The sequence below is a fragment of the Rhincodon typus genome, chromosome 20 (genome assembly GCF_021869965.1).
Source record: "Rhincodon typus isolate 14 chromosome 20, sRhiTyp1.1, whole genome shotgun sequence".
NCBI lineage: Eukaryota > Metazoa > Chordata > Chondrichthyes > Orectolobiformes > Rhincodontidae > Rhincodon > Rhincodon typus.
The window spans coordinates 34,343,898-34,369,126 of record NC_063351.1 but is presented as its reverse complement, the minus strand read 5'-3'; the positions used below and the strand labels follow the sequence as shown (position 1 = coordinate 34,369,126).

The window sequence follows — 25,229 nt, the reverse complement described above, 5'->3', positions numbered from 1 at the left end:
TGCATTCCACAGAGATGGTATTCTTCGTGAAGCTTATCCATTCCTCTGCTTTCAATATTCAGTAATGACCATTCCTTTTTACCTTTGAAGACAGTTCTCCACACAGTCGTCATTTCTTTTGTAGGTACCCACCTGACGTGTTAGACTGATCAGATCCCCTTTGTGGTTTTAAACACATTTCCATGGTCCGTTTATTGCAACCATTTATCCAGAGTTAATCAACTCTCTGCTTTGCATATACTGTAATGATCTTGTTTTTCTTGGTAATTTCAAGCAGGTCTTGTTTTTGAGGTAGTTAGATAGGTCTCAACCCCTTTCAATGCCTACAACCATGTGTCACCCCTACATCCAACCAGCTATTACTTTTGATAGCTGTACCTTGCTTCAGTAGCTCATATAGTATTGTACATTTTGAATCAAGCCAACACTTTTGGCTGTTCTCCTGTGGCTCGCAGATTATCCTAGGCATTTATCTTTAAACTCTGTAAATACTTAATTTTATATCAGAACTATTTTTTAAAATTTGGAAACATCTTCAATCGTATGAGGCACTGAAGTATGTTTGGAATAATTGCAGTGACTGTACATTAGTAAACAAAAGCAAGTGCTACATTCTGCCTGTAGTATAATGAAACGGATAAATTGTTAAACTGTGCTTTTCTGCTATATTTGTGTTGTTCAAGAAGCTGGGAGTACCTTTTTTTTTACTTTTGAATAGTGTTATGAGATCTTGTAGCGTTTCCCTCTGCATGTTCCCTGTCCCTGAAGGCAAATTTTCAGTTTAATATTTGGCCTCCAGAATAGTGTGTCCAACAATGGAGCACCTTCAAGATTAGCTTAGATTTATGACCATATATGGGACCACAAACTTAGATGACATTCTTTTGGTGCTATTTTCTTTCCCTCACCTCCAAGTTATTTTCTGTATCATTAAACCCCACCTAGTTCCCAGCCAACTGGTTTTGGAATGGCAAGTCAGCATCATCTTATCATTCCATTAACACTATTAGCATTTTAATGGATGGAGCAGCTGATTCTGGGATGGATAAAATTGTTCTATAATTCAGTTTTGAACTTGTACAAAAATTTGCACTGCATTTGCAAAAGGGATGAACTACAGTAACATATAATTGTATTATTATTTCTTCTGTCATTTATTTTGGTCAAACCATTAACTTAGATTTGCTGGAAAAAGAACCTTAAATAACCAGGTTCTGATCTGTATTTGGGAAATGAATAAGTAAAATACATTAACAAGGTATACAATATGGAGCAAGTTATTAATCTTTCTTTCGATTGCTTAGTTATGATGGAGAATGCCTCCATTTTAGCAATTTAAATTGATTTTCAATCAAAACACAAGAAGCTAACTTGTATAGTAGGTTAAGAAATTTTAGATTGCAAGTGAAACTGAAGATTTAAATTTTGAATAAAAACTGAAAGAACTGTGGATGCTGTAAATGAGATACAAAAATAGAAATTTCTGGAAAAGCTCAGCAGTCTGGCAGCATCTGGGGAGAGAAATCAGAGTTAAAGTTTTGGGTCAAGTGAACCTTCCTCAGAACCTCTGAGGAAGAATCACTCCAACCGAAATGTTAAGATGTTTTGAGGAAGGGTCAATAGACCCAAAACGTTAATTCTGATTTCTCTCCACAGATGCTGCCAGACCTATTGGGCTTTTCCAGCAATTTCTATTTTTTATTTGAATTTTGGATTTTGTTTTATTAGGTAAATAATTTGTACAGCACAGAATAAGGTAATTCAGTCCTGTGTCCATCTCTCTATTTTGTAGAACAATACAATTTGTCCAGCTATTCCACTCTTTCCTGATAAACCTTCAAGTTTTTCCATTTAAATGTTAAATCAATTTTCTTATTGCAGTTCTTACTGAATCAGCATTCAATGTCCTTACAGGCAGTGCATTCCAGGTTGAATTAACATGCTGTGTTTCTATTTTTAAAAAAACAATCCTCAGATTTTTTTATTGCCAATTACTTTTAAATCTGGATACAAAATGGGCTTGAAGGTAGGACTCGGAAGGTGGTGGTAGAGGCTTGCTTTTTGTACTGGATGCCTGTGACCAGCAGTGTACCACAAGGTTCAGTACTGGATCCTCCGCTAAGAAGGCATTTGGCACGCTTGCCTTCATTGGTCATAACTTTGAATATAGGAATTGGGATGTCATGTTGCGGCTGTACAGGATATTGGGGTGGGTCAATTTTAGAATACTGTGTACAATTTTGGTCACCCTTCTTTAAGAAAGATGATGTTAAATTTGAGAGAGTGCAGAAAAGATTTACAAGGATGTTGCCGGGACTGCAGGATTTGATTATAGGCAGATGCTGAATAGGCTGGAGCTTTTTTCCCTGGAACGTCGGACACTGAGGGGTGACCTTTATAGAGGTTTATAATATCATGAGGGGCATGGGCAGGGTGAATAGCCAAGGTCTTTCCCCTGGATAGTCAACTCCAAACCGAGAGGAAGGAGGTTTAAGGTAAGAGGGGAAAGATTTAAGAAGGGCTTGAGGGGTAACCTGTTCACGCAGATGGTGGTGCGTGTGTGGAATGAGCTTTCAGAAGAAGTCATGGCAATGGGTACAATGACAACATTTAACAGGCATCTTGATGGGTATATGACTAGGAAGGGATAGAGGGATAAGGGCCTATTGCTGGCAAATGGGACTAGGTCAGATTGGGATGGCTGGTCGGCATGGATCGGTTGGACTGAAGGGTCTGTTTCCATGCCATATGACTCTATGACCTGGCCATTTTGCCACTGGAAGTATATTCTACATATATTATCTATCAAAACTTTTTATGGTTTTTGCATGCCAAACAAATCTTACATTCTCAACTCCACTAACAACAGTTTTATTTATATAATGCTCTTTCAACCAAAATGTTGCATGGCAGTGTTAGAATATCAATTTGACCCTGAACAACACAAGGATGGTGCAATAACAGAGTAATCAAAGGAGTAGATTTTTCATGAGTATTGTAGTAGTGCAACGAGTTGAGAGATGTAAACAGATTTAAAGTGGGTATTCCAGAAGTTGGTGCAAAGGTAGCCGAAAGCATGGCTACTGGTGTGAAATGATTATAATTGCATAAATTCAGAGGTATATTATTTGTTTATCACAGCAAAATGTAAGTGTATAATTCTTCATAGGTAAAGCATTTTGTTAACTTTTAGTTCATGGACTGTATCTGATTTCTTATTGATAAATGTACCAAGATAGAGTGAAGTGTTATTTTGCATGCTATATAGTCTAATCATTACCATACAAAGTGCATCAGTGTAGCAGAACAGAGTGCAGAATACAGCGTTACAACCGCAGAGAAGGTGAAGACAGGCAGGTCAGAATTAACATCTGAGAGGTTGTTCAAATGTCTGAAAACAGCGGGGAGCAAACTGTTCTCAAATCTATTTGCACATGTATTCAAACCTGTATATCTTCTGCCCAACAGAAGAATGTGGAAAAGAATATAACGGGAGTGAGGAGGGGTCTTTGGTTATGTTTCCCAAGGCAGCGGGAAGTATAGATGGAGTCAGTGGATGGAAGACTGGTTTGTGTGATGGACTGGGCTGTGTTCACGATTCTCTGTAGTTTCTTGCAGTTGCCAAACCACACTATGATGCATCCAGATACGATGCTTTCTATTGTACATCTATAAAAATTGGTAAGAGTCTTTGCAGACATGCTGAATTTCCTTAGCCTCCTGAAGAAGTAAAGATGTTGTGTTTTCTTGACCATTGCATCGACGTGGGTGGACCAGGACAGATTGTTGGTGATCATCACTCTCAGGAACTTGACCATTTCCACCTCAACACTGTGAATGCAAACAGAAGCGTGCCCTTTATTCACTTCTTGAAGTCAATGGCCAGCTCCTTCATTTTGTTGACGTTGCTTGAGAGATTGGCGTCTTTACACCATGCTGCTAAATACTTAATCTCTTTCCTGTATTCTGTCTCATCATTATTTGAAATCCATCGTACAATGCTGGTGTCTTCAGCAAACTTGTAAATGGAGTTGAGACAGAATTTGGCCAAACAGTCGTGAGTTTATAAGGAGTATAGTAGGGGGCTGAGTATGCATCCTTGTGGGGCACCAGTGTTGAGGATTATGGTGGAGAAGGTGTTGTTGCCTATTCTTACTGATTGCAGTCTATGAGTCAGGAAGTTGAGGATCCAGTTACAGATTGGGGAAGCAGAGACCTTAGTTTTGGAGTTTAGAGATTAGTTTGTTTGGAATTATGGTGTTGAGGACGGAACTGTCATCAATAAGTAGGAGCCTGACGTATGGATCGTCTTTATCCAGATTTCTAGGGATAAGTATAAGGCCAGGGAAATGATGTCTGTTGTGGACCTGTTTTGCCAGTAGGAGATTTGCAAAGGATCAAGGCAATTTGGTAGGCTGCAGTTGATGTGAGCTACGACTAACATCTTGAAGCACTCCACAATTATGGAGGTCAGAGTCACCGGGCGGTAGTCATTGAGGCACGCTGCATAATTTTTCTTTGGCACCAGGATGATGGTGGTCCTGAAGCAGCTGGGGACATCAAATCATAGTAAGGAGAGGCTAAGGTGTCTGCAAATACTCCCATCAGCTGGTTGTTGCCTGCGATTCTGTTCAACTTCGTTTTGTAGCCTGATGTAAGCCTTGCCACTAACGATGGGTGTCTGTGTAGTTGCTCTAGATCTCGAGCTTAGTTTGGTGTCACCTCTTGGCATCTCTGATGGCCTTACAAGGGCCATACCTAGATTTCCTGTATAGACCAGGGTTGCCTGACTTTAGGCCTCAGACCTGGAGTACAGTAGGATGTGGATCTCCCGGTTCATCCATGGTTTCTGGTAGGGGAACATTTGGATTCATTTCTTTGGCATGCAGTCTTCCACACAGTCACTCCAGAATTCTGTGACAATAGTGGCATACTCCTTTAGGTTGCATGTTGAGTTCTTGAATATGGCCCAGTCCATTCATTCTAAGCAGTCTCATAGAAGGCCTTCCGTTGCCTCAGACAAACACTACACTACTTTCTGTACTGTGTCTTCATGCTTAAATTTCTGACTGCAGCTTTTGATTTGGTGCTGATTTAAAGGTACCAGCCTAAAATGAAATGCAAAAAGCAGATTAAGGTTTATAAAGGAATTGAACTGGAATGAAGCACAGCAAATAATTGGCACAAAACCCCCTTTTTGCTTTTGTTATTTTAGTTAATATATCATTGAGAGAGCAAGGGAACTCCTGTTTATACTGTGTTGTATTTAAAACAGAAAATTCTATTATGGATCAGCTCGAGGCAGTGCTACAAATTTTGTAGAAATCCTGACCAAATGTACATTGGACTTTCCACATCAAGCAGATGTTCACCTGCACATCTGCCAATGTGGTATACTGCATCCGCTGTACCCGGTGTGGCTTCCTCTACATCGGGGAAACCAAGCGGAGGCTCGGGGACCGCTTTGCAGAACACCTACGCTCGGTTCGCAGTAAACAACTGCACCTCCCAGTCGCGAACCATTTCAACTCCCCCTCCCATTCCTCAGACGACATGTCCATCCTGGGCCTCCTGCAGTGCCACAACGATGCCACCTGAAGGTTGCAGGAACAGCAACTCATATTCCGCTTGGGAACCCTGCAGCCCAATGGTATCAATGTGGATTTCACAAGTTTCAAAATCTCCCCTCCCCCTACCGCATCCCAAAACCAGTCCAGCTCCTCCCTGCCTCCCTAACCTGTTCTTCCTCCCACCTATCCCCTCCTCCCACCTCAAGCCGTACCTCCATCTCCTACCGACCAACCTCATCCCGCCCCCTTGACCTGTCCGTCCTCCCTGGACTGACCTATCCCCTTCCTAACTCCCTACCTACACTCACCTTTACTGGCTCCATCCCCGCCTCTTCGACCTGTTTGTTTCCTCTCCACCTATCCTCTCCTCTATCCGCCTCCCACTCTCTCCCTATTTATTTCAAAACCCCCTTCCCCTCCCCCTTTTCTGATGAAGGGTCTAGGCCCGAAACGTCAGCCTCTCTGCTCCTATGATGCTGCTTGGCCTGCTGTGTTCATCCAGCCCTGCACCTTGTTGTCTCGGATTCTCCAGCATCTGCAGTTCCTACTATCTCTGATTCAAAGTTACCACCTCATGTTCACAATCTCAGATTACATATCATTGGATTATCTATGGAAATCTAAATAAAAAAATGTTTATATCAATAATTTTCTGTACTGTACGTTGCCAACTCAAAGTCTGAGAGCCACAGAACCAGCAAATAGTTTATCTATTTAATGCACAATTACAGGCAAAGAGCATTATGCAGTCAGATTCCAAATATTGCTATATACAGTAGCTACGAAAAGAAAGGATGACTATCAACACATTTATTTAAGACCAAGGAAAATTACAGGATAACTGTACACTTGCGCTTAACAATCAAAGGTGATGGTGCAATTGCGTGGCCCATGTCAGCATTTATTTTCTGAAACCACATCACCATCTTTAGAGATCAATGACCTTCTTGTAAGACACTGCTTTTGATTTAACAAGACACCTTAAATTTATTTACTACAGCAGTTTGTGTACCTCTAGAATTTCAATAATTCAATGCTATAGAGCACACTTCTCCAACAGCCTTATTCAATCAATTTTCTTGATGTCAAAAAATTGCGACAAAGGCATGGATAAAATTAATAACTGTAATTAAAGACCTAGGACCATGACTGACACAATGGGTCCAATGGCTTTGTCATATTGTACTAGCTCTAATATAAAATGCTGATATTCTTTTCTTAATTCATGAACCTACATTCATGCTTCTATTTAATCTCACTTTCATCACTAGAGAAGTTTATTTTTGTTGGTTTACTTTGATCAAATTTAATAAGAGACGAACAGTTTGAATAATTTTAATTCATTTAGTCTTTGGTTAGCTTAATGAATACTAGCAAGTAAAAATATGCATTTTGAAAATCAACAGCTCAACCTAACTTCCTACCCTGAAATTCAGAAGAGCAACAACCTCCACTGTCTAAAAGTACAAGGGCTACAGAATCATAGGAACATCAACTGCAAGCACCCTCCAAACCACACATCTTAGAACATCACCATTCTGTACGATTGTGGGGTTCTCCTCAACTTTATTTGAAAGACCTAAATCAACTACAATTGTAAACAGAGTTTGAGACAGCCAATCCAAAATTTTAGTAATCCTGATTAATTACAAAACCCATTCCAGACACATGTATATTGTCATACATCTTACACAATGTATTAAGTACAAAAGAAATAACATCTAATAGAAGTAGTAGTTTTCAGTCGATCCACTTCAAGATACCAGTTTGAGACACTGTCACTAACAGTCCCCATTAACAACTATTCACCCTCCCAGCCTGATCGTTAGCAACTCCTTTGTCTGTCCAACTATCTTTCTCTCTCTTTGGGCTCTATCCTATCGTTTACTCCCTACCCCACCCACGTCCCTATTTTCTGCATATAAACTGACGTTTTCCCAGCCACCATGAGTTCTGAGGAAGAGTCATCGGACCCGAAACGTTAACTCGGTTTTCTCCTCCACAGACGCTGCCAGACCTGCTGAGCTTTTCCAGCAACTTCGTTTTTGTTCCTGAGTTTGAGACGCTGGTTGACTGGGCGCACATGTCAGTGTTCCATTCTGTAGAACAAAGTTGTCCTTCTGTCTTCATTCTTCCTTCTTTTTTCACCAAACCATGACAAATCGCCACTTAGTAACCATGGCTGGCCACTACTCATGTGCATGATCAGCAACAGTCTGAACCCTAACTGGCTCATTAGTGCATGAACCATTTTTGGTCAATCTTGGATTGGTTAGGTGGTGCCTGCCAATTCCCGATTGTCTTCTTTAAAATTAATGGTCATCTTAGGGACAAAACTTCCTCCTGGCTCGCAATTTATTTTCTGACATGCCAATTACTTTGTCATACCATTCTTTTGTAACAGCTTGTGAGCATCAACCTGTCAACTTTACAGATTTCGACCAATAGCATGACACCAATGAACGCATTTGCTTAGAATATGTAGTGTCACCCCTAACAATGAACTATCATTCCGACTGCCCAAACTGATATATCTGAATATTTGCTAAAACCTATTATTCTTTCAAAGAACTATGAATCTGCAATAACCTGATGTCTAAAACAAATGCAAAACTTATTTTCCAAAAACCATACAAGCTTTTGTTCTCCAAGAGACCTCTTTATATACTTATTAAACCAATTATTAAACCAATTTAACAATGTAACGTGTCCATGCATAAAAGCATTACAAAGCATTCTAACCTGTTACCTAGATTTACATTAGCCTGAGCCGTAAAAGCAACCACAAAGCATGGAATTTACAATGTCACATTTGACGTGGACAATATGGCTTCCTTCCTTACAGATACCGTTTTCCAAAAGAACCACAACCAAACAAAATGTAATTTGCTCACTTGCTTAAGTCAAAATAATTCAATTTTTGAAAAATTAATCAATCAATCTCACAATTTCTTTACTAACACTGTCAAAATCCTGGAACTTTCTTAACTACACTGCATGGGCTGCAGTGGTTCAAGAAGGCATTTCATTTTAATTGCCCTCAGCACAATGACAGACGAGCAACAAACGCTGGCCTTAGTAGCAATACTCATTTCCCATAAATACATTTAAAAATTGAGAACAAAAAGTGAGACAATAATTTTGCATCCTTAGGATAAGAGCATCAGATAAAGCAAAAAAAAGGTTAGATAGAACACAAACAATGAAGTGGCATGAGAAACAAAGGCTTCTGCCTGATAAACTGTTTAATAATGATGCCTCATTTAATTGATGATTTGCAGGATACAATATAATTGTGCATTTCAGCTCTTGTGGTGCAATCATAGTAGTTGTCCCTACCTCTGGAACATGATATTTGGGTTCGAGCCCTACCTGCTCCAGAGGTGTACAATAAAGTGTCTGAATAGATTTACTAGAAAAAAATATATATAATTGCGTGTTTTGGTCTTGTGGCATAGTAGTGGTGTTCCTACTTCCTTGCCAAGAGGCCTGGGTTCAAGTCCCATCTGCTTCAGTGTGCATAATAAACATCTGAGTAGATTGATGAGAAAATATCCATAATTGCATGCTACTCTGAAAACAAAGTGAGGTCTGCCGAGACAGGATAGGAAAATAAATCTTGAAATTACACCACTACTATACTATTAACACTACAGCAATTTTTTTAGTTCCTGGATGGAACAAACAACGAGGAAATGATTAAAATACAAAAGAATAGAAATGATTTTAAGTCAGTTTTAACCCCAAAATAAATCTAAAGAACTGCTTGGTATCACTGCCAGTATGCCCTGAGGAGCAACTTTCATACTTGGAAGCCATTTCTAAAACAAAAGCAATGCTTTAGGTTGAATTAATAACCACCACCATTTAAATCCAAGTTACTAACCTATAGGTCTAGTAGATCATGTAATCAACATACAGCAGTTGGATGAAATGGTCCATTTCTCTGCTGTAAACAGTACATAACTATGTGCACAATAAACTCTTTACTTATTTCTGCAATGATACCCAAGATTTCTGTGGCAAAGATTTGCATGGTTCTTCCACAGTAAAAAGTAACAAAGAAAATAATGCAAATTTAATCAAAGTTGAATTTGTTGCTCAAGATGTAAACATTCTAATTCAGTGAACAAACCTCTGGGAGGTGCAAATATTGATTTATCAAGAAATGATAAAGCACTAAACTGCTTACTGCAATGTAATCAAAACGATGATAGTTATGCATCAAGTGAACAGAAACATTTCTTTTCAAAAAAAAATCACACATCACCAATTTTTCTAAAGTTATTGTCTTCCAAAAGTTGCTCTGTAAAATTTAAAATGCATGGTACTGTGCTGCCTTCTGCTGGCACCAAGAGTCATGAATTCTGCAGCAAAGCCTGTTTCAGATATATCAGAGAGATCTGGCAACTAGACAGTGCAAATTAGAGCAGGGAATCACACTGCATGTATATTTTAAGCTTTTGACATCCCTTGCTGCTGGAGATTTTGATCAATTGGAAACATGCTGTTTTCTTTATAGAGACATTTCTCACAATTTTTACAAGAAATTCCTGGCATGTATCTCTAATTTATATTAGATATTAATACCACACTTTGTTATTCCCATTTCAAACACTGTGCTATCTACATCTTCCAAAGCGATACCCATCAAAAAAAATCTTCCGCTTTTCCCAATAGTGCTATTCCTCCTTAAACATTCCTAACTTGCTAAACAAAAACATACTTCACAAAAGTCACATTGCATTTTCTTGTGTGAAAGTGGATCAGTTATGCTCCTCACTTGAAATTTACTCATTAAAAACCTATTGGCTGCCTTGAACATAACCAGCCCAAAAGTGCACTTGCCAACTTGCTAGTTACCTTCACCTCATTTCTTCCAGTTCCACATCCCTCTTACCATCTACCCACTCATTGCTCTCTGCCAACAATCCTGCTCCCACCCACTTCCTCTTTCACCAAGTCATCGTTATGATCAAGAGCTTTGAAAAGGAGCAATGAGCAAGATGAAGGAAAAACACAAGTGGATGGAGTAGGGAGAAAAGTGACGAGCAGCGAAATAGGAGGAGATGGTGTATAGTTCTGGAATCTACATTATAGGAGGGATGTGATAGCACTGGAGATGGTGCACAGGAGATTTACCCATATGTTGCCTGGGCAAGAGTGCTTTAATTATATGGAGAGATTGGACAGACTGGGGTTGTTTCCTTTGGAGCACAGGAGACAGAGGGGACAGAGGGGAGACACGACTGATATGAGGGGCTAAGATGGGGTAGACAAAGGAACATTTCCTCTTGATGAAGGGATCAAAAACTAGGGGGCATAGATTTAAAGCAAGGTGAAGGAAATTTAGAGGCGAAATGAAGAAAGGCTTTTGCAGCCAGAGGATAGTGGGAATCTGGAACTTACTGCCTGTTAAGTGTGGCAGAAGTAAAAATCTTCATAACATTTAAGTAGCATGTAGATGTACACCTGCAATGTTCATGCTTAGAAGTCCATGAGCCAAGTGCAGAATAGTTTCAATAATTAGGTGCTTGTTTTTGACTCATGTGGATGTAATGGACTAAAGGGGCTTTTTTCTTGCTGTTTAACTATGCCTATATGCAGTGGTTAGGGATTTCCCAAACACATCTTACACAGGATCTATTAAAGACATTCAAAGATTTATTATATTAGGCTGAAATGTGTAAATGATAATTAACCTTCTCAAATGTACCCAATCATCACCATCCACTTCCCTTTGAACTCATTGTAGTTCTTCAAACCAGCCTTTCTACAGGTATTTCAAACTTACTTGCAAGAGTCTAAAACCTATCACTCCATAATGGAGGGTTTAAACTAGAGTGCAGGGTACAGGAACCTGTGAGGGAGACAAGAGCGAGAGAAACAAAGATAGAAATGCAAGGTTAAAGTACAAGGCACATGTGAAAAGCAGAGGAAGTGAGGGCTAGCAACAAGTAGGGCTTTAATACAATAGAAAAAAAAAGTAAAAATGACAGACAATTCCAAATGTACCGTATTGCATGCATATAGTATTCGAAATAAGTAGTTAAATTAACAGCATAAGTAGTTCAAAACAGGTTCATATGAGTGTGATTATAGAGACTTGTCTGCAGGGTGACAGAGGGCTGGGAACTGAACATACAACATTTCCATCTTCAAGAAAAATATTCAAAAAGTGGGTCAGCATTGAAAATGAAAGATAAAATTAGTGTAATAGCGAGAAAGGATATTGATGCAGAAAATCTAGATGTGAAATCAATCTACGTTGAGCAGACAAGGGATGGAAGTTGCGTACATATTGCCAAACAGTAGCGGTAAGGCAGGGAATGGCATTAAACTGGAAATTACAGATGTATGCAACAATGATGCTGCAATAATCATCGGTGCCCTTATTCTACATACGGACTGGGAAAACAACATTAGCAATAATACTGTGGTAGATGCATTCCTGAAGTGTGCACAAGATGACTTTTAAGACTGGTATGTTGATAAATCAACTGAGTAACTGACTATCCTAGATCTAGTTTTGTGCAGTGGATTTAATTAATAATTTTGCTCTGAAAGGTCTTTTGGGAAAAAATGAGCATAAAATTACAGAATTCCTTTGCTTTCATTTTATGATAGAATTTTGAGACAGTCCTTCACTGGGATAGAAAGTAAACTAATTCAATCTTAAATTAGGGCTGTACAACTGAAAGGAAACTATGGAAGTACGAGGAGTGAGTTGGCTACATTATACTTCATTAAAAGGCATGACAGTGTGTAGACAGTGGTTAATATTTAAAGAATGAATGCATGCATTGCAACACAGTTATATATTCTTTTACCCAAAAGAAGTGTATCAGGAAAAGTGGCCCAACCATGGCTAACAAATGAAATTAAGAATAGTTTTACATGCAAAAAGAAGTTATAAAAGCTGGTACAAAAAGTGAGGAAACCCAAGGACTAGGAGCAGTTTAGAATTTAGCAAAGAGTTAAAAAGGGGAAAAATAGATTATAAGAGTTAATTTGCAAGGAAAATCAAGTGAACTGCAAAAGCTTCTAAGCATAGAAAAGGTAGCGAAGACAAATGTAAGCTCCTTACAGTCTGAAACAGAAGCATTGATAATGGCAAACAAGGAAATGTTTGGGCAATTAAACAACTACTTTCATTCAGCTTTTGAAGAGACCAATAACCTCCCAGAAATGCTAGAGAAGGAAGATCTTTAGGAAAGAAGAACTGAAAGCAATTATTATTAGCAAAAAAAAAAAAGGTATAAGAAGAGTCTGAAATCTGATAAATCCCCAGGGGCAAATTATCTAGAACCAAGGGCACCAATGAAGGTGACACTGGATGCATTAATTGTCATCTGCTGAAGTTCTGTAGGTTCTGAAACAATCCAAAAAGACTGGAGGATGGCAAATGTAGGGAGAAAACAAGGAATTAAAGCCTGGTTGGCCTAACATCAGTAGTAGGTAAAATGCTGCAGTCTGTCATAAAGAACGTGATAACAGGTCACTAAGAAACTACCACCTCCAATGGAATTACACAAATTCAACATGTATTTATGAAAAGAAAATGGTGCTTGAAAAACTTACTGGATTTTTTTTTTTGAAAATGAATGTAACTAGTTGGATAGATGAGTGAAAACCAGTGCTTGTTGTGCATTTGGACTTTCAAAGCTTTTAATAAAAAAGGTGCCACAGAAGAGATTACTGTCCAAAATCAAAGCACACAAAACTGATGGTAACACACAGGCATAAATTGAGAATTGATTAGCAGACAGGGAACAAGAAATTGAGAATAATTTGGGTCTTTATCAGAGTGGAAGGCAGTGACAAGTAGAGTACCTCAAGAATCAGTGCTTAAGGTCCAAACATTTACAATACACAATGATCTGGATGAGGGAATTAAATGTAATACTCCAAGTTTGCTCAAGACAAAACCAAGTGGGATTGCATGTGGTGCGGAGGATGCAAACAGGCTTCTGAATAATTTAGATATAATATTTTTTTTTTTTTTTTTTAAAAATCGATAGGAGGACAGTGCTTAAAGTAATGATGCCACAAAAGCTCAGAGAAGGAAAAAATACCAAATTCAAGAGCGAGCAGTTTGCTTTCTCCAGGGAAAGTGTTAATTTTTAGGTCTATGACAACTTATTTAAGTATTTGCAAACTCTAAATATTACTTCCTTCTATTTTTTTTCCTGTTACTTGGAATAGTAGTGTGTTGATTGTTCTCTTTTCTTCTTCACTGTTTACCAGACAAATGTCTTTTCCATTTCCATTCATTGGTCTCTTTTCCTCAAAAGGTTCAGCAACAAGGAAAACAGCCAATTGTTAGCCTGCAACAGTAACTGTAATGCCTGCAGTAAACAAGATTCAGCATGGTCTCAGATTTTATGACACACATTTGTTCAATTTATATTTCACCACAACGGATCGGATCTTTGGACCGCTTTTGCTCACAAAATCAGTCTTGATGTAATAGAATCTTAACTGCATTAATATCCCAAGTTTTGATATACTGTACATATTTTAACCAACACACACCTCTTTCAAAATATTCAACTGCAAATCCATGCACTGCATTTTTTTTTTCATTTTATGATCTACAGGCAAGTGTCTCTGAATAAGGCGTATAGATCTGTAAATTTCCCCTAAGAGCCGACACCAAAAAGGCTATCAAAATAACTTATTTCAGCTATATGCTGTACATTTTAAGGAAATAACAGATAGCACAAACAATAAGATTTAAGTCTTTGCATCGGTGCCATCCAGTATTGCTTTTAAACCTTTGCCTACATTGGCAAATCTTACAAGTCATCAACTAGTCAAAATACACATCATTCCCATTAGGGTGGCTGAAATGTTGAACCAACAGATGGGGTGGAGGGTCTGGGAGAACATCATTCATGTTATGAAATAAAAGTTAGTAACACTGGTGAACAGTTAGAAAGCAACACCACCCAAGTGAATTCACATTCAAAGATTGTTGTGTTTGCTTGGTGCCATTAGTGCTCTTACGTTTGTGAGCTAGACAATAATGTATTATATTTCCTTGGTTTACTTGTACCCCTATCATAACTTGAAGGATAGCTCCCCATTTTTGCAGCAACTTCACTCAGTATGAACAGAGAAACTCAAGCAACTAGAGGATAATGTTGCTATGGGTCTCAAAAACAAGATGAAAGAGAAATTTCAGTAACAATGATGAGGGATAGCAGTTGCTTGGCACATTGATCGGGAGTAAGCAACTTTAATATGATCTTCCACTGATAATCAAGGGTAGACGGGAGATAAGTCAATGTGATACCTATATGCAGAAAAAATAAGTGGTGCACAGGTAATAACAGATCCATTACTCAAACAGTTGTTTGGAAGTATAGAACATAAGTTTTGCTGTAAGAAAGTTGAAACAATTGCACAGAGGCCAGTATCCCATCACCACATTACCCTTTACCCAGCCAGCTCAGAGTCAGTCCCCTGAACTGAGGACGTTCTAAATCCCGTTTATCTTGGTCAGCCGGGCTTCCTGATTGAGGTTGTTAACCCGGGCCAATCAAGGACCTTGTAGTCAACAAGGTCCACCTGGTTCCAATCACTACAAAAGTAAACATTTTTCTTGCACTCTACAAGATGTTTTGCAAGATACTGAAGTAAGGGAAAAGTAATATTTATACTGTCTGAAAGTGCTGATGGGTTTGCAAATGGACTTATTGATAGAGATGTTGTGCCAGATAATGCACAAGTAAATGTTAACAGACAACTAACTGCCAAGATTAAATCGTAAATCAGGCAGTTTGGTAGTAATTGATGAAGGCACTGCTCCAAGAAATGAGCCAGCGAATGGCTATCAGCTATTTTCCTGAAACAGCACAGCACATATATTCTCTTGTTGTCTGCAAACAAGGCCTGTGCCTTAAACATAAAAACATGGAAAATTTGGCCCTTCGAGCCAGCTCCACCATTCATGATGATCACGGCTGATCACCCATCTCAATAGCCTGTCTCTGCCTCCCTCCACCTCTCCCCCAGCACCACCATTACCATAATCTTTATGCTCCAAGTGCTGTGTCTGACTGCTTCTTGAAATCACAGGGTATTTTGGCCTCAACTGCTTTCCGCGGTGAAGACATTTCTCCTCATCTCAGTCCCAAATGGTGTACCTTGTATCCTTCGACTGTGACCCCTGGTTCTGGACTCCCCCCACCATCAAGGACATCCTTCCTACATTAACTGTCTTGTCCTGTTAGAACTTTTTTTTTGGTTTTCTACAAGAGCCCCCTCATTCTTCTGAATTCCAGTGAATATAATACAAAACAGTTCAATTCAGTTTTGCTATCCCAAGAATTAAATTGGTTAACTTTGGTGCACTCATCCACAGCAGGAACATCCTTCCTCAGATGAGGCAGGCAGCATGGTAGCTCAGTGGTTAGCACTGTTGCCTTCCTGAGCTAGAGGACCAGGTTCAATTCCAGCCTTGGGTGATTGTGTGACGTTTCTCCATTTGCCCCTCATCTACATGGGTTTCCACCAGGTGTTCCGGTTTCTTCCCCCAGTCCAAAGATGTGCAGGTTCGGTGGTTTGTCCTTGGTAAATGCAGGGTTACAGGGATACGGAGGTGGGGATGTGTCAAGGACGGATGCTTTTCGGCGGGTCATTGTGGACTCGATGGGCCAATTGGCAACTTTCCGCATTGTATGGAATCTATGCTTTTATAAAACCAAAACCACACACAACATTCCAGGTGTGGTCTCAACCGTGGTCCTGTGTAATTACAACAGGATATCCCTGCTCCTGTACTAATATAGGGAGCATCATTATATACAAGTGCATCACACTGCAAGCCACACACACACACACACACACACACACACACACACACACACACACACACACACACACAAATAGTTGACAGGTTCATTTCTCAGAGCAATATATTGATCAGAGTCTACCTGTCTGGTTTAAAACTGAAACAAATCTTAGCAGTTAACTGATGCATTCCCCATGAAAACCCCTCCAAGAATCCACTTGCCAACAATGACACTCTCTAATACAGCATGTATGTTGGTTTCCCTTTACATTGGTATTCTTGTACAAGATAAAAATCTTTGTCTATATGTGTCTGTTTTCACCAATACTCAAATTCATTACTTACTTCAATCTCACATTAAAAACTGAATCATGTAGTAGCTTCAAATTTAATTATCAGAATAATAAGCTATTTGTCAATTTGGACTCCAATGAGGACTTCCTGCCTGCTCACCTCCTTAACCACTTTGAGAATGTATCATACCATGTGAGCTACAGTGAAGTATTATGTCCAGAACTCCAGAAGGCATTTGTCAAAGTTCTAGTTGAAAGCAGAGTAGGTAAGCTGAAAAAAACATTGAGATTCAATACAACTCTTGAAGATCAATAAGACATTGGTTGAGGAATATAAATCAATGGTTATTTCAGCACTGGGAGAAACTAACACAGTACAGTGTTCCAGGGAATTTTATTAAGACAACTATGGTTTCCTGATTGCATCAAATGAAAAATCAATGCAAATTCATCAATATTGCATATTATGCCAATGAGGAAGAAGTGGAATTAGAGGCAGCTGAGAAATTACAAAATGTTCAAATTGGCAAACCAACGGAAGATTAGCCTGAATCCAGTTAACAGTATACCATTCACTTCATGAGAAATGCAGGAAGTGGCAAATGATGACATTGAGAAAGATCCAGAAGTTTAGTAGACTTAGTACATTCAAAATGTCCAACCAATTCACGCATAAAAATTAAAGAATCCAAAAAAAAACAAATATATAGCTGAGACAGAAGAGTACAACTTAGAGAAAATCACTAAATCATGTTCTGCATGAACCAATATATTATTTTGTTCACTTCTGGTCATATAACATTAAGTGGACATACAAACCCGGGATGCAATGCAACAAAGATCCATAAGTTTCAACATAAATGAAGACAGAAGGAAGGTTGAAAAGCCCAGGTTAAAAGGAAAAGTCTGAGTGATACTCTTTTAGAAGTATACAACATTTCAAACAGTAACAAAAAGAGGAGGTTCTGTAATTTAGTTTAAATTCCATTGAGAGAACAGAAGTACAGCTTGAAAACGGTAAAATGCAAATTTAGGAATGGGATGAGAAGTTTGTCTTCATACAAGTACAAAATCAGCACATTGAATAATATTCTAGATATTGTATTGTTGAAGGAAATATCTTGTAATCAAAAGAACAAAGAATGCTGAAATGAGAGAAACTGCAAGGTCATTCCGCATGAATGAGCCAAAATGAGCCAAATGGTCTTCCTCAATCACAGTTATCCTTCCAAGGACTTTTGTGGACTTTGCCATATAAATGGCACCAACAAATCTCAAAATGCTGATAGCAGAGAAAATTTAGAGACATACCAAAGGTGGCTTGGGAAACATTACAATGATAATGTTTTCATATTAAAAGCATCTCAAGGCTTCTACAATATATGATCTTCTTTCTAGTCAATAATGCCCATTCCAGTAATTAATGAATACCAGGATGAAGAAAGATACATATTGCATTCATAATCTAACATTTGGCAAGCTGTGCAAAAAATTTTCAAAAAACAAAGCAGAAGCATTACCCAAAACTACTGTTCTGAATTCTGGAGCATCCAAGCATTATTATGAAGCTCCGTTAGAAACAAGTTTAAAAACAGAAATTAATATCAATTTAAATTGTACCTGATATAATACTAAGGAATGCCCATATCTTGGAGACGGTCTTGCAACACTTACTATGGATACACCTGCCCATCCATTGCTCTCCAAATCGTATCTGAAATCAAATCAAATAGATCAGTGCTATAGTGAACTATACTGGAGACAAACAAGTTTCTTTTTATGCATATCAAGATACAAGATTACTAGGTCCTTGTTGTACAAATCAATTTAACATTCATTCAACAATTGTGTGACATCAGGCACTTAAGTGTTGACTCATCAGTCATGGTCTATCACAAATTGATAACTGATTAGACTTAAAACTAATAAACACTGCCTTATGGGGATTTACTCTCCAAATATACATTTTAACTATAATCCTTCTGTCCAAAATTCAGATTTAAAATGTGACTAGACAACTTACTTTGATGCATTACTCTTTAGTAACACAATCTAGCAAACACACCTTCAGCAATTATGTTTGCTTGTATAAAGATGCTTAGGCCTTGGATTTTCGTAGCTCAATTCAACCAAGTTGACAATAACCAAAACTCCACTGTCCCATTCCACACCACAGCCTGCATTTGTTTTTATGTAGCAATATTATACTGTATTGATAGAAGTATTATTGCTGTGTCACCTTTTTCATCTCCCTTGGATCAACCCAGGACCTACTGTAACAATACTATGGCTTTAAGATATATATTTTGTCTTTTTTTTTTGAGGAAATGTTTTAAGGAAGACATGCTAAGCTGTCTACTGAAAATTGGTAAAAAGCTTGAGAGGTCTTTTTTGTTTTTAAGAAGGTTGGAACAATAGAAGCAGCCTGAACGGGTGTGGTCAAGCTCAAACAAAACCAGGACTTTTAGTTTCAGCTTTCAATAGTCGCTGCTGGGGTCTCAGCAGGGTTTGGAAGCTGCAGTCCATCTCTCTGCTACACTTTTCTTGATGTTTTTCCTTCTGGGCAGCTAGAATTGCAGCGAGACAATCCATTTTATTGTCTTTGCCTTTGCCATGAGGGTGTTTATGGGATGTTACAATATGGGAACAGCTTATTAGTAATGGTTATTGTATCTATTATTTTGTTAAGCATTTCAAGAGTTATAGCCACGTCAATTTTTCTTTTTCTCTTATTTAATTTTAACTCTCGTATACGAATAAATTGTTTTTTGCTTAACATTGAGTAACTTGACCAATCAAATGGCAACACCTTACATTTATCTTTGAAATAAGAAAAAAAGTTAGGGGCTAGGCTACCTTTTTAATATATTTTGACCAGGTTTGGTCTGGTCCATAACAAATTGGGAGCTCATCCAGGATCAAAATCTCTAACTCCAGGTTGGGTTCAGGATTATTGGACTCAAAGGCAGCAAATACTAAGTGTTAGTGACTTTTATTTCTGGTGATGAATTCGGTTAGCTTAAACCTGGTTTAGCAATGGCTCTTTCAGTCACTAAGAACTTCCTGGGGGTGGAATCAATAACTTCGGTAAATTCACACAAAGGCAAGGCAAGGCTTTCAGAATTGGCAACAAGCTGCAGTTGGGTTTGCCTATGTCTGCAAGGAAAGGGGAGCTAGTTGTGGGAATCGCACATCATTTACAATTGCCAGGAATGCCATTGAAATGTTTGGAAAATGGCTAAAATTCAATTGCAAATAAAGCAGCTTGAGTTAGAGGCAAAAAAAAGGAAGAGAAAAAGACATAAAGTAAGGGAGAAAGAGAGCTTTTAACTTCAGACGTTAGAACTGAAAATCAAAGTCGACTTAAAATGGTGAAGGTAGACGCAAAAAGTAGGAGTAATGATGAGGGCAGTGATAGAAAGCAATCCCCATCATAGCTAAAAGATCTAGTGGGGATCTGTTTAAATATATCCAAGCGTTGCCTAAGTTTGATGAAAAGGACATAGAAGCCTTTTTCATTTCATTTGAGGAAGTGGCTAAACAATTGAAATGGCCAGTGATCATTGTTGGTAGGTAGAGTTAATAAGATATTTGCATCACTATCAGAAGTAGTATCTGGGGAGTACAATGAGATGAAAATTCCCTCTTGGGAATCCAAGGAAGGAACGTGGTCAAACGTAGATTGAGTTTGAAAGGATCAGACAAAATAATTTTGATAGAGGGACAAGGACATTGAAAATAGATCAAACATTTGATATTATCAGAGACGCAATTGTTTTGGAGGCGTTCAAAAATTCACTTCCTGAAGTTGGGAGAACTCTCATGGAGGAGAAGAGAGTTACAAGCGCAAGATTAGCATCTGAAATGGCAGATGAAGAAGAGTCGATTCATAACGCAAAGTTAGACTTTCAACATCAATTTATTGGGGAAGAGAGAAATCCTCAGGTGCCATGGGAAAAGTACATCTCATTTAAGATAGTAAGGATAGCTTACCACAGGGTGAAAAGGAAACCCATGAGGGGGAAAGCGAAGTAAAAGAGCTCAGGTGTTTTCAATGTAATAAAGTAGGCCACATGAAGTCACCGTGTTGGTGGTTTAGAAAAAGCACTGGGAAGACAGATGTGGGAAAACAGAATAAGCCAGTGAGTTTTGTTTAAGTGGCAAAGGAAAGCCCAGTAGAAGCTTGGAAGCTGCATAAGAATGTACAATTTGATCAGGGGTTGCTTCAGAACAAAGTGCTAGATCTCTCTGAAGAATTTACTTGCGAGGGTAAGATTTACTTGTTTTTGCCAGGAGGAGGAGGTGAAGAAATTAAAATTTTGAGAAATACAGAAGAAAGTTCTTCTTTGATGGCGAAAGGTGATGAGATATGCAATTCAAAAGGAGCATTGCCAGAAAAGGCAGTAATATGTGGAATTCGTGGTGAGAACAGCAGTATTCCATTGTATAAAGTGAGGTTGGAGAGTCCGGTGGTAATATCGTGATGGGAGTAAGAGAGAAATTCGTGGTTCCAGGCACATAGTTTATATGATACAGCTGGATCATTGGGTGTGTTGCCTACTATGGTTGAAAAGCCAGTGGAAAATCAGGCAACTGAGGTGTTACAGGAAGTATATGCTGAGATTTTTCCTGACTGTGTGGCAACAAGGTCACAAAGCCACAGGTGGAACCAGAAGGAGAAATCAAGGAACAAAGATAACTCAACTTTAATTTCCTTATCAGAGACTATGTTTGATCAAACTGTTGAGAAAAAAATCCAATAACAGATGGAAGACAAAATGGATATTTTTAAGTTTAGAGAAATTAACTGATTAACAATGGAAAGATGAAAAACTAAAGCAGATCTATCAAAAACCATACACAGAAGAATGAGTGTATCCAAAATGTTACAATCTTAAAAATGATACCTTGATGAGCAAGTGGAGACTATCACATATTCAGGAGGACGAGAAATGGGCGGAAGTTCATTACGTTATATTACCAGTGAGTTTATAGAAAGGTGGTGTCAAGCATTCACTCCCTCCATCGCCGATGCTCAGTAGCAGCAGTGTGCATTATCTACAAGACACACTGCAGAAATTCACCAAAGATCCTCAGACTGCACCTTCCAAACCCATGACCACTTCCATCTAGAAGGACACGGGCAGATGTATGGGAACACCACCACCTCCAAGTTCCCATCCAAGCCACTCACCATCCTGACTTGGAAATATATCGCCATTCCTTCACTGTCGCTGGGTTAAAATTCTGGAATTCCCTCCCTATTAGCATTGCGGGTCAATCTACAGCGGTTCAAGAAGGCAGCTCACCACCACCTTCTCAAGGGCAACTAGGAATGGGTAAGAAATGTTGGCCCAGCCAGCAACGCCCATACCCCACAAATGAATAGAAAAAACTGGAGCCAGTGAGCTGGATAGACAGCATTTAAATGTAGCAAAGCATGTGATGAAACAGGAAGCAGACACGAAATCAAAAACAATTTGCAATTTAGCTTGTGAAGATTAAAGTGTCAATATTGCTTCCAGTGGTAAAGGCAAGGTTTAGTGGGCCTTATCAAATTCAAAGGAAATTGAGTGATGTAAATTATTTAATAAGAATACCAGGCAGAAAGAAATTTTAAGAGTGTGTCATGTGAATATGCTCAACAGGTATTTTCATAGGGAAGGAAAGCAAAAGGAGAATGTGTTCCTGGTTACAACACAGAGTGAAGAACCAAGTCCTGGTGATTCTTAATTGGACATTCATCAAATGAAATTGGACAATGAGGAAGTTCTCAAAAATTTTGACCTGAATGAGTTATTCACATCACATGGGGAGAAATGTGGGAATAGGCTTTGAAGTACCAAATTACGCATGATGCAGATACAGGAAATGCTGTTGCAATTAAGCAAAATCCTTACAGACTTAACCCTCTCAAGTTGGCACAGGTTCAAAAAGAAGATTGAACACATGCTCAAAGACAATCTAATCAAAGTGAGTTGTAGCAAATTGAGCTCATGCAATAATGGTGCCAAAACCAGATGGTACCTAATGGTTATTTGTGGACTATCACAAAGTCAATGCAGCTCCAAAACCTGATTCATATCCTATTCAACGTTTGGAAGACTATACTGAGAAGGTTGGACAAGCAACACATATTTCTAACTTGGATTTACATAGGATATTGGCAAGTACCTTTAACCGAAAGAACAAAGAAAATTTCAGCTTTTGTGACACTTCATGGACTGATCCAGTTTAAAGTCATGCCATTTGGTGTGAAAAATGCATCAGCCACATTTCAAAGACTAAAGTTATTTTGGGACTACCCAAATGTGCGGTGTACATCGAAGACCTGTGATTTTTAGTCACACATGGAAGGAACATTTGGAGCATCTATTGGAATTTTTCAATCGACTTTGGGAGGCGGACTTGGCGAAAAACCTGGCTAAGAGCGAGTTCACAAAAGCCGAAGTCACATTTCTGGGCCATGTCAATGGACGCGGACAGATGGCCCCATAGGATGTGAAAACTAAGGTTATTGGTGAGTTTCCCATACCATCGATGAAGACGGAAGTACTATGATTCCTGGGATTGAGTGTATTTTTCAAACTGGAAGATAATACTGAATTTTAGCAGTGTAGTTGCTCCAGACTAACTTGTTGAAGAACTGCAGAAAATTTCAGTGGATGGATGATTGTCGGAAGGCATTCGACAGCCTGAAAGCTTGGTTATCCACTGCCTACTGTTTGCCACACCTAAATACTGAAGCCTTTCAAAGTGGCTATCGATGCAAATGATATGGGTGTCGTGCTGTGCTCTTGTAAGAAGATGACGACTGCAAGACCGACCTACTGGCTATTTTTCCTGAAAACTGAATAATCAACAGAAATATTCCATGATTGAGGAGGCGTCCTTGAGCTACATTTCAATATTTATATTGCCAGAAATGTATCTGAGAGAATTGTATATACTGATCATAACCCCTTGAAGCTTTAGGAGAAATTTAAGGACAAAAATTCCAAACTGTTTAGACGGAGCTTATTATTGCAGCCATTCAATTTGGATGAGAGAACGCAATTGCCAGTGTGTTGTCACGATTTTGAAGAAGGAAGACGGAGGCATTCAGTGGTTGGGAAAAAAAAAAAATGGACTGAATGGGCTGTAGTAGTGAATGTTTGCATGCTCAGAGTCAATGTAGTGTACATGTATTTAGTGTCCTAACAGTGAAAGACTAAATATTTTTAAAAATGAAGGCATTTTTTGAAGCTGCAGTACATTTCTCTCTGTTACAATCCGAGTTCTCGATGTTTTTCTTCCTGTGCTGCTAGAATTGCATGTGATTCAATCTATCTTATTGTGTTTGCCAAGGGTGTGTTTGTGGGATGTTACTTTTAGGAACAGTTAATAAGTAATAGTTATGGTATTTATTATTTTGTTTAGCATTTCAATAGAATTACAGCTAAGCCAATTCTTTTATTTTTCTTTGATTGTATTTTAACTATAGTGTATGAATAAAGTGCGTGTTGATCAACTGAATTGCATCTGGAACGCAACACCTTACATTTTCCTTAAAAATAAGAAGAGATCGGGTCCAGGCTACCCTTGTAGTATATTTTGAGGAAGTCTGGTGTGGTCCATAATGCTACAATATTTGAATTTTCTCTTGCACCATTATATGAGCCTTATTTGTCATAGAAGGATGTCAGTACTTGATTGACTACTATTTTTGCCCCAATCACAAACATAGAATTTACCACTTTTGTACTGAAATCGACAACGCTGCACCTGCTGCAAACTGCATAGTTCTAAGGCAATAATTCTCTTTTGCAACAGACAACTTTTCAACATAAACAATAATGCATTAATATTTATCCAACAGACAATAGGCAGACCATTCATATTTCTTCTCGCCAGATTGTGCTCATAAACATTAAGCACAATATGCTAAACAAATAAGCCTCCACATCAGTTGTTGTGCTGAATTCAGTGAGATATGAATGCTATGGTGTCCTCGAAGAGCACTTTAGTTATGAGACATTGAAAAAAATCCAGTATGGAATCATGATCAACCTACTTGATAACAGCACAGTGGCTGCAGATGTCAGCAGCCCTGAATGTGGATGAGCCACTCACTTTGGGCTTGCATTCTCAAATCACTATCCAAAGATATCTGCTGAAAAGTATACATGTGAACACTGAATTTGGGCACAAGGAGCCTCAAGTATTCTGAAGCCCAAAATTTAATTGCCTGCCAATACTAAGTTTTTATGTACTGGAGGGCATCTAAGGAGCACATTAGATGTCAATATCTTCAGCCAAGACAGGGACAAGGCATGAAAGAAACATTAAGAAAACTGATGGAAGTTATTTACAGTTCAGTAAATTTTCTGGAACATTGAACAGGAATTTTAGGAAAAGCTATGTTACATCAAATCTAGGGGATATCATACTTGGAGATAGTAGGAACTGCCGATGCTGGAGAATCTGAGATAACAAGGTGTAGAGCTGGATGAACACAGCAGGCCAAGCAGCATCACAGGAGCAGGAAAGCTGACGTTTCGGGTCGGGACCCTTCTTCAGAAAATGAAG

General features: G+C 38.6%; 1 protein-coding gene across 1 annotated transcript in view; it reads right to left on the bottom strand.

Annotated features, from left to right (window-relative positions):
• The window catches only part of atrnl1b (attractin-like 1b), an 843,599-nt gene that overhangs the window by 764,123 nt on the left and 54,247 nt on the right, over positions 1-25,229 (bottom strand). The window contains exon 6 of the mRNA XM_048609206.1: positions 18,282-18,375. Coding sequence (XP_048465163.1) covers positions 18,282-18,375 — 94 coding nt within the window. The remainder of the gene's footprint in view (positions 1-18,281; positions 18,376-25,229) is intronic.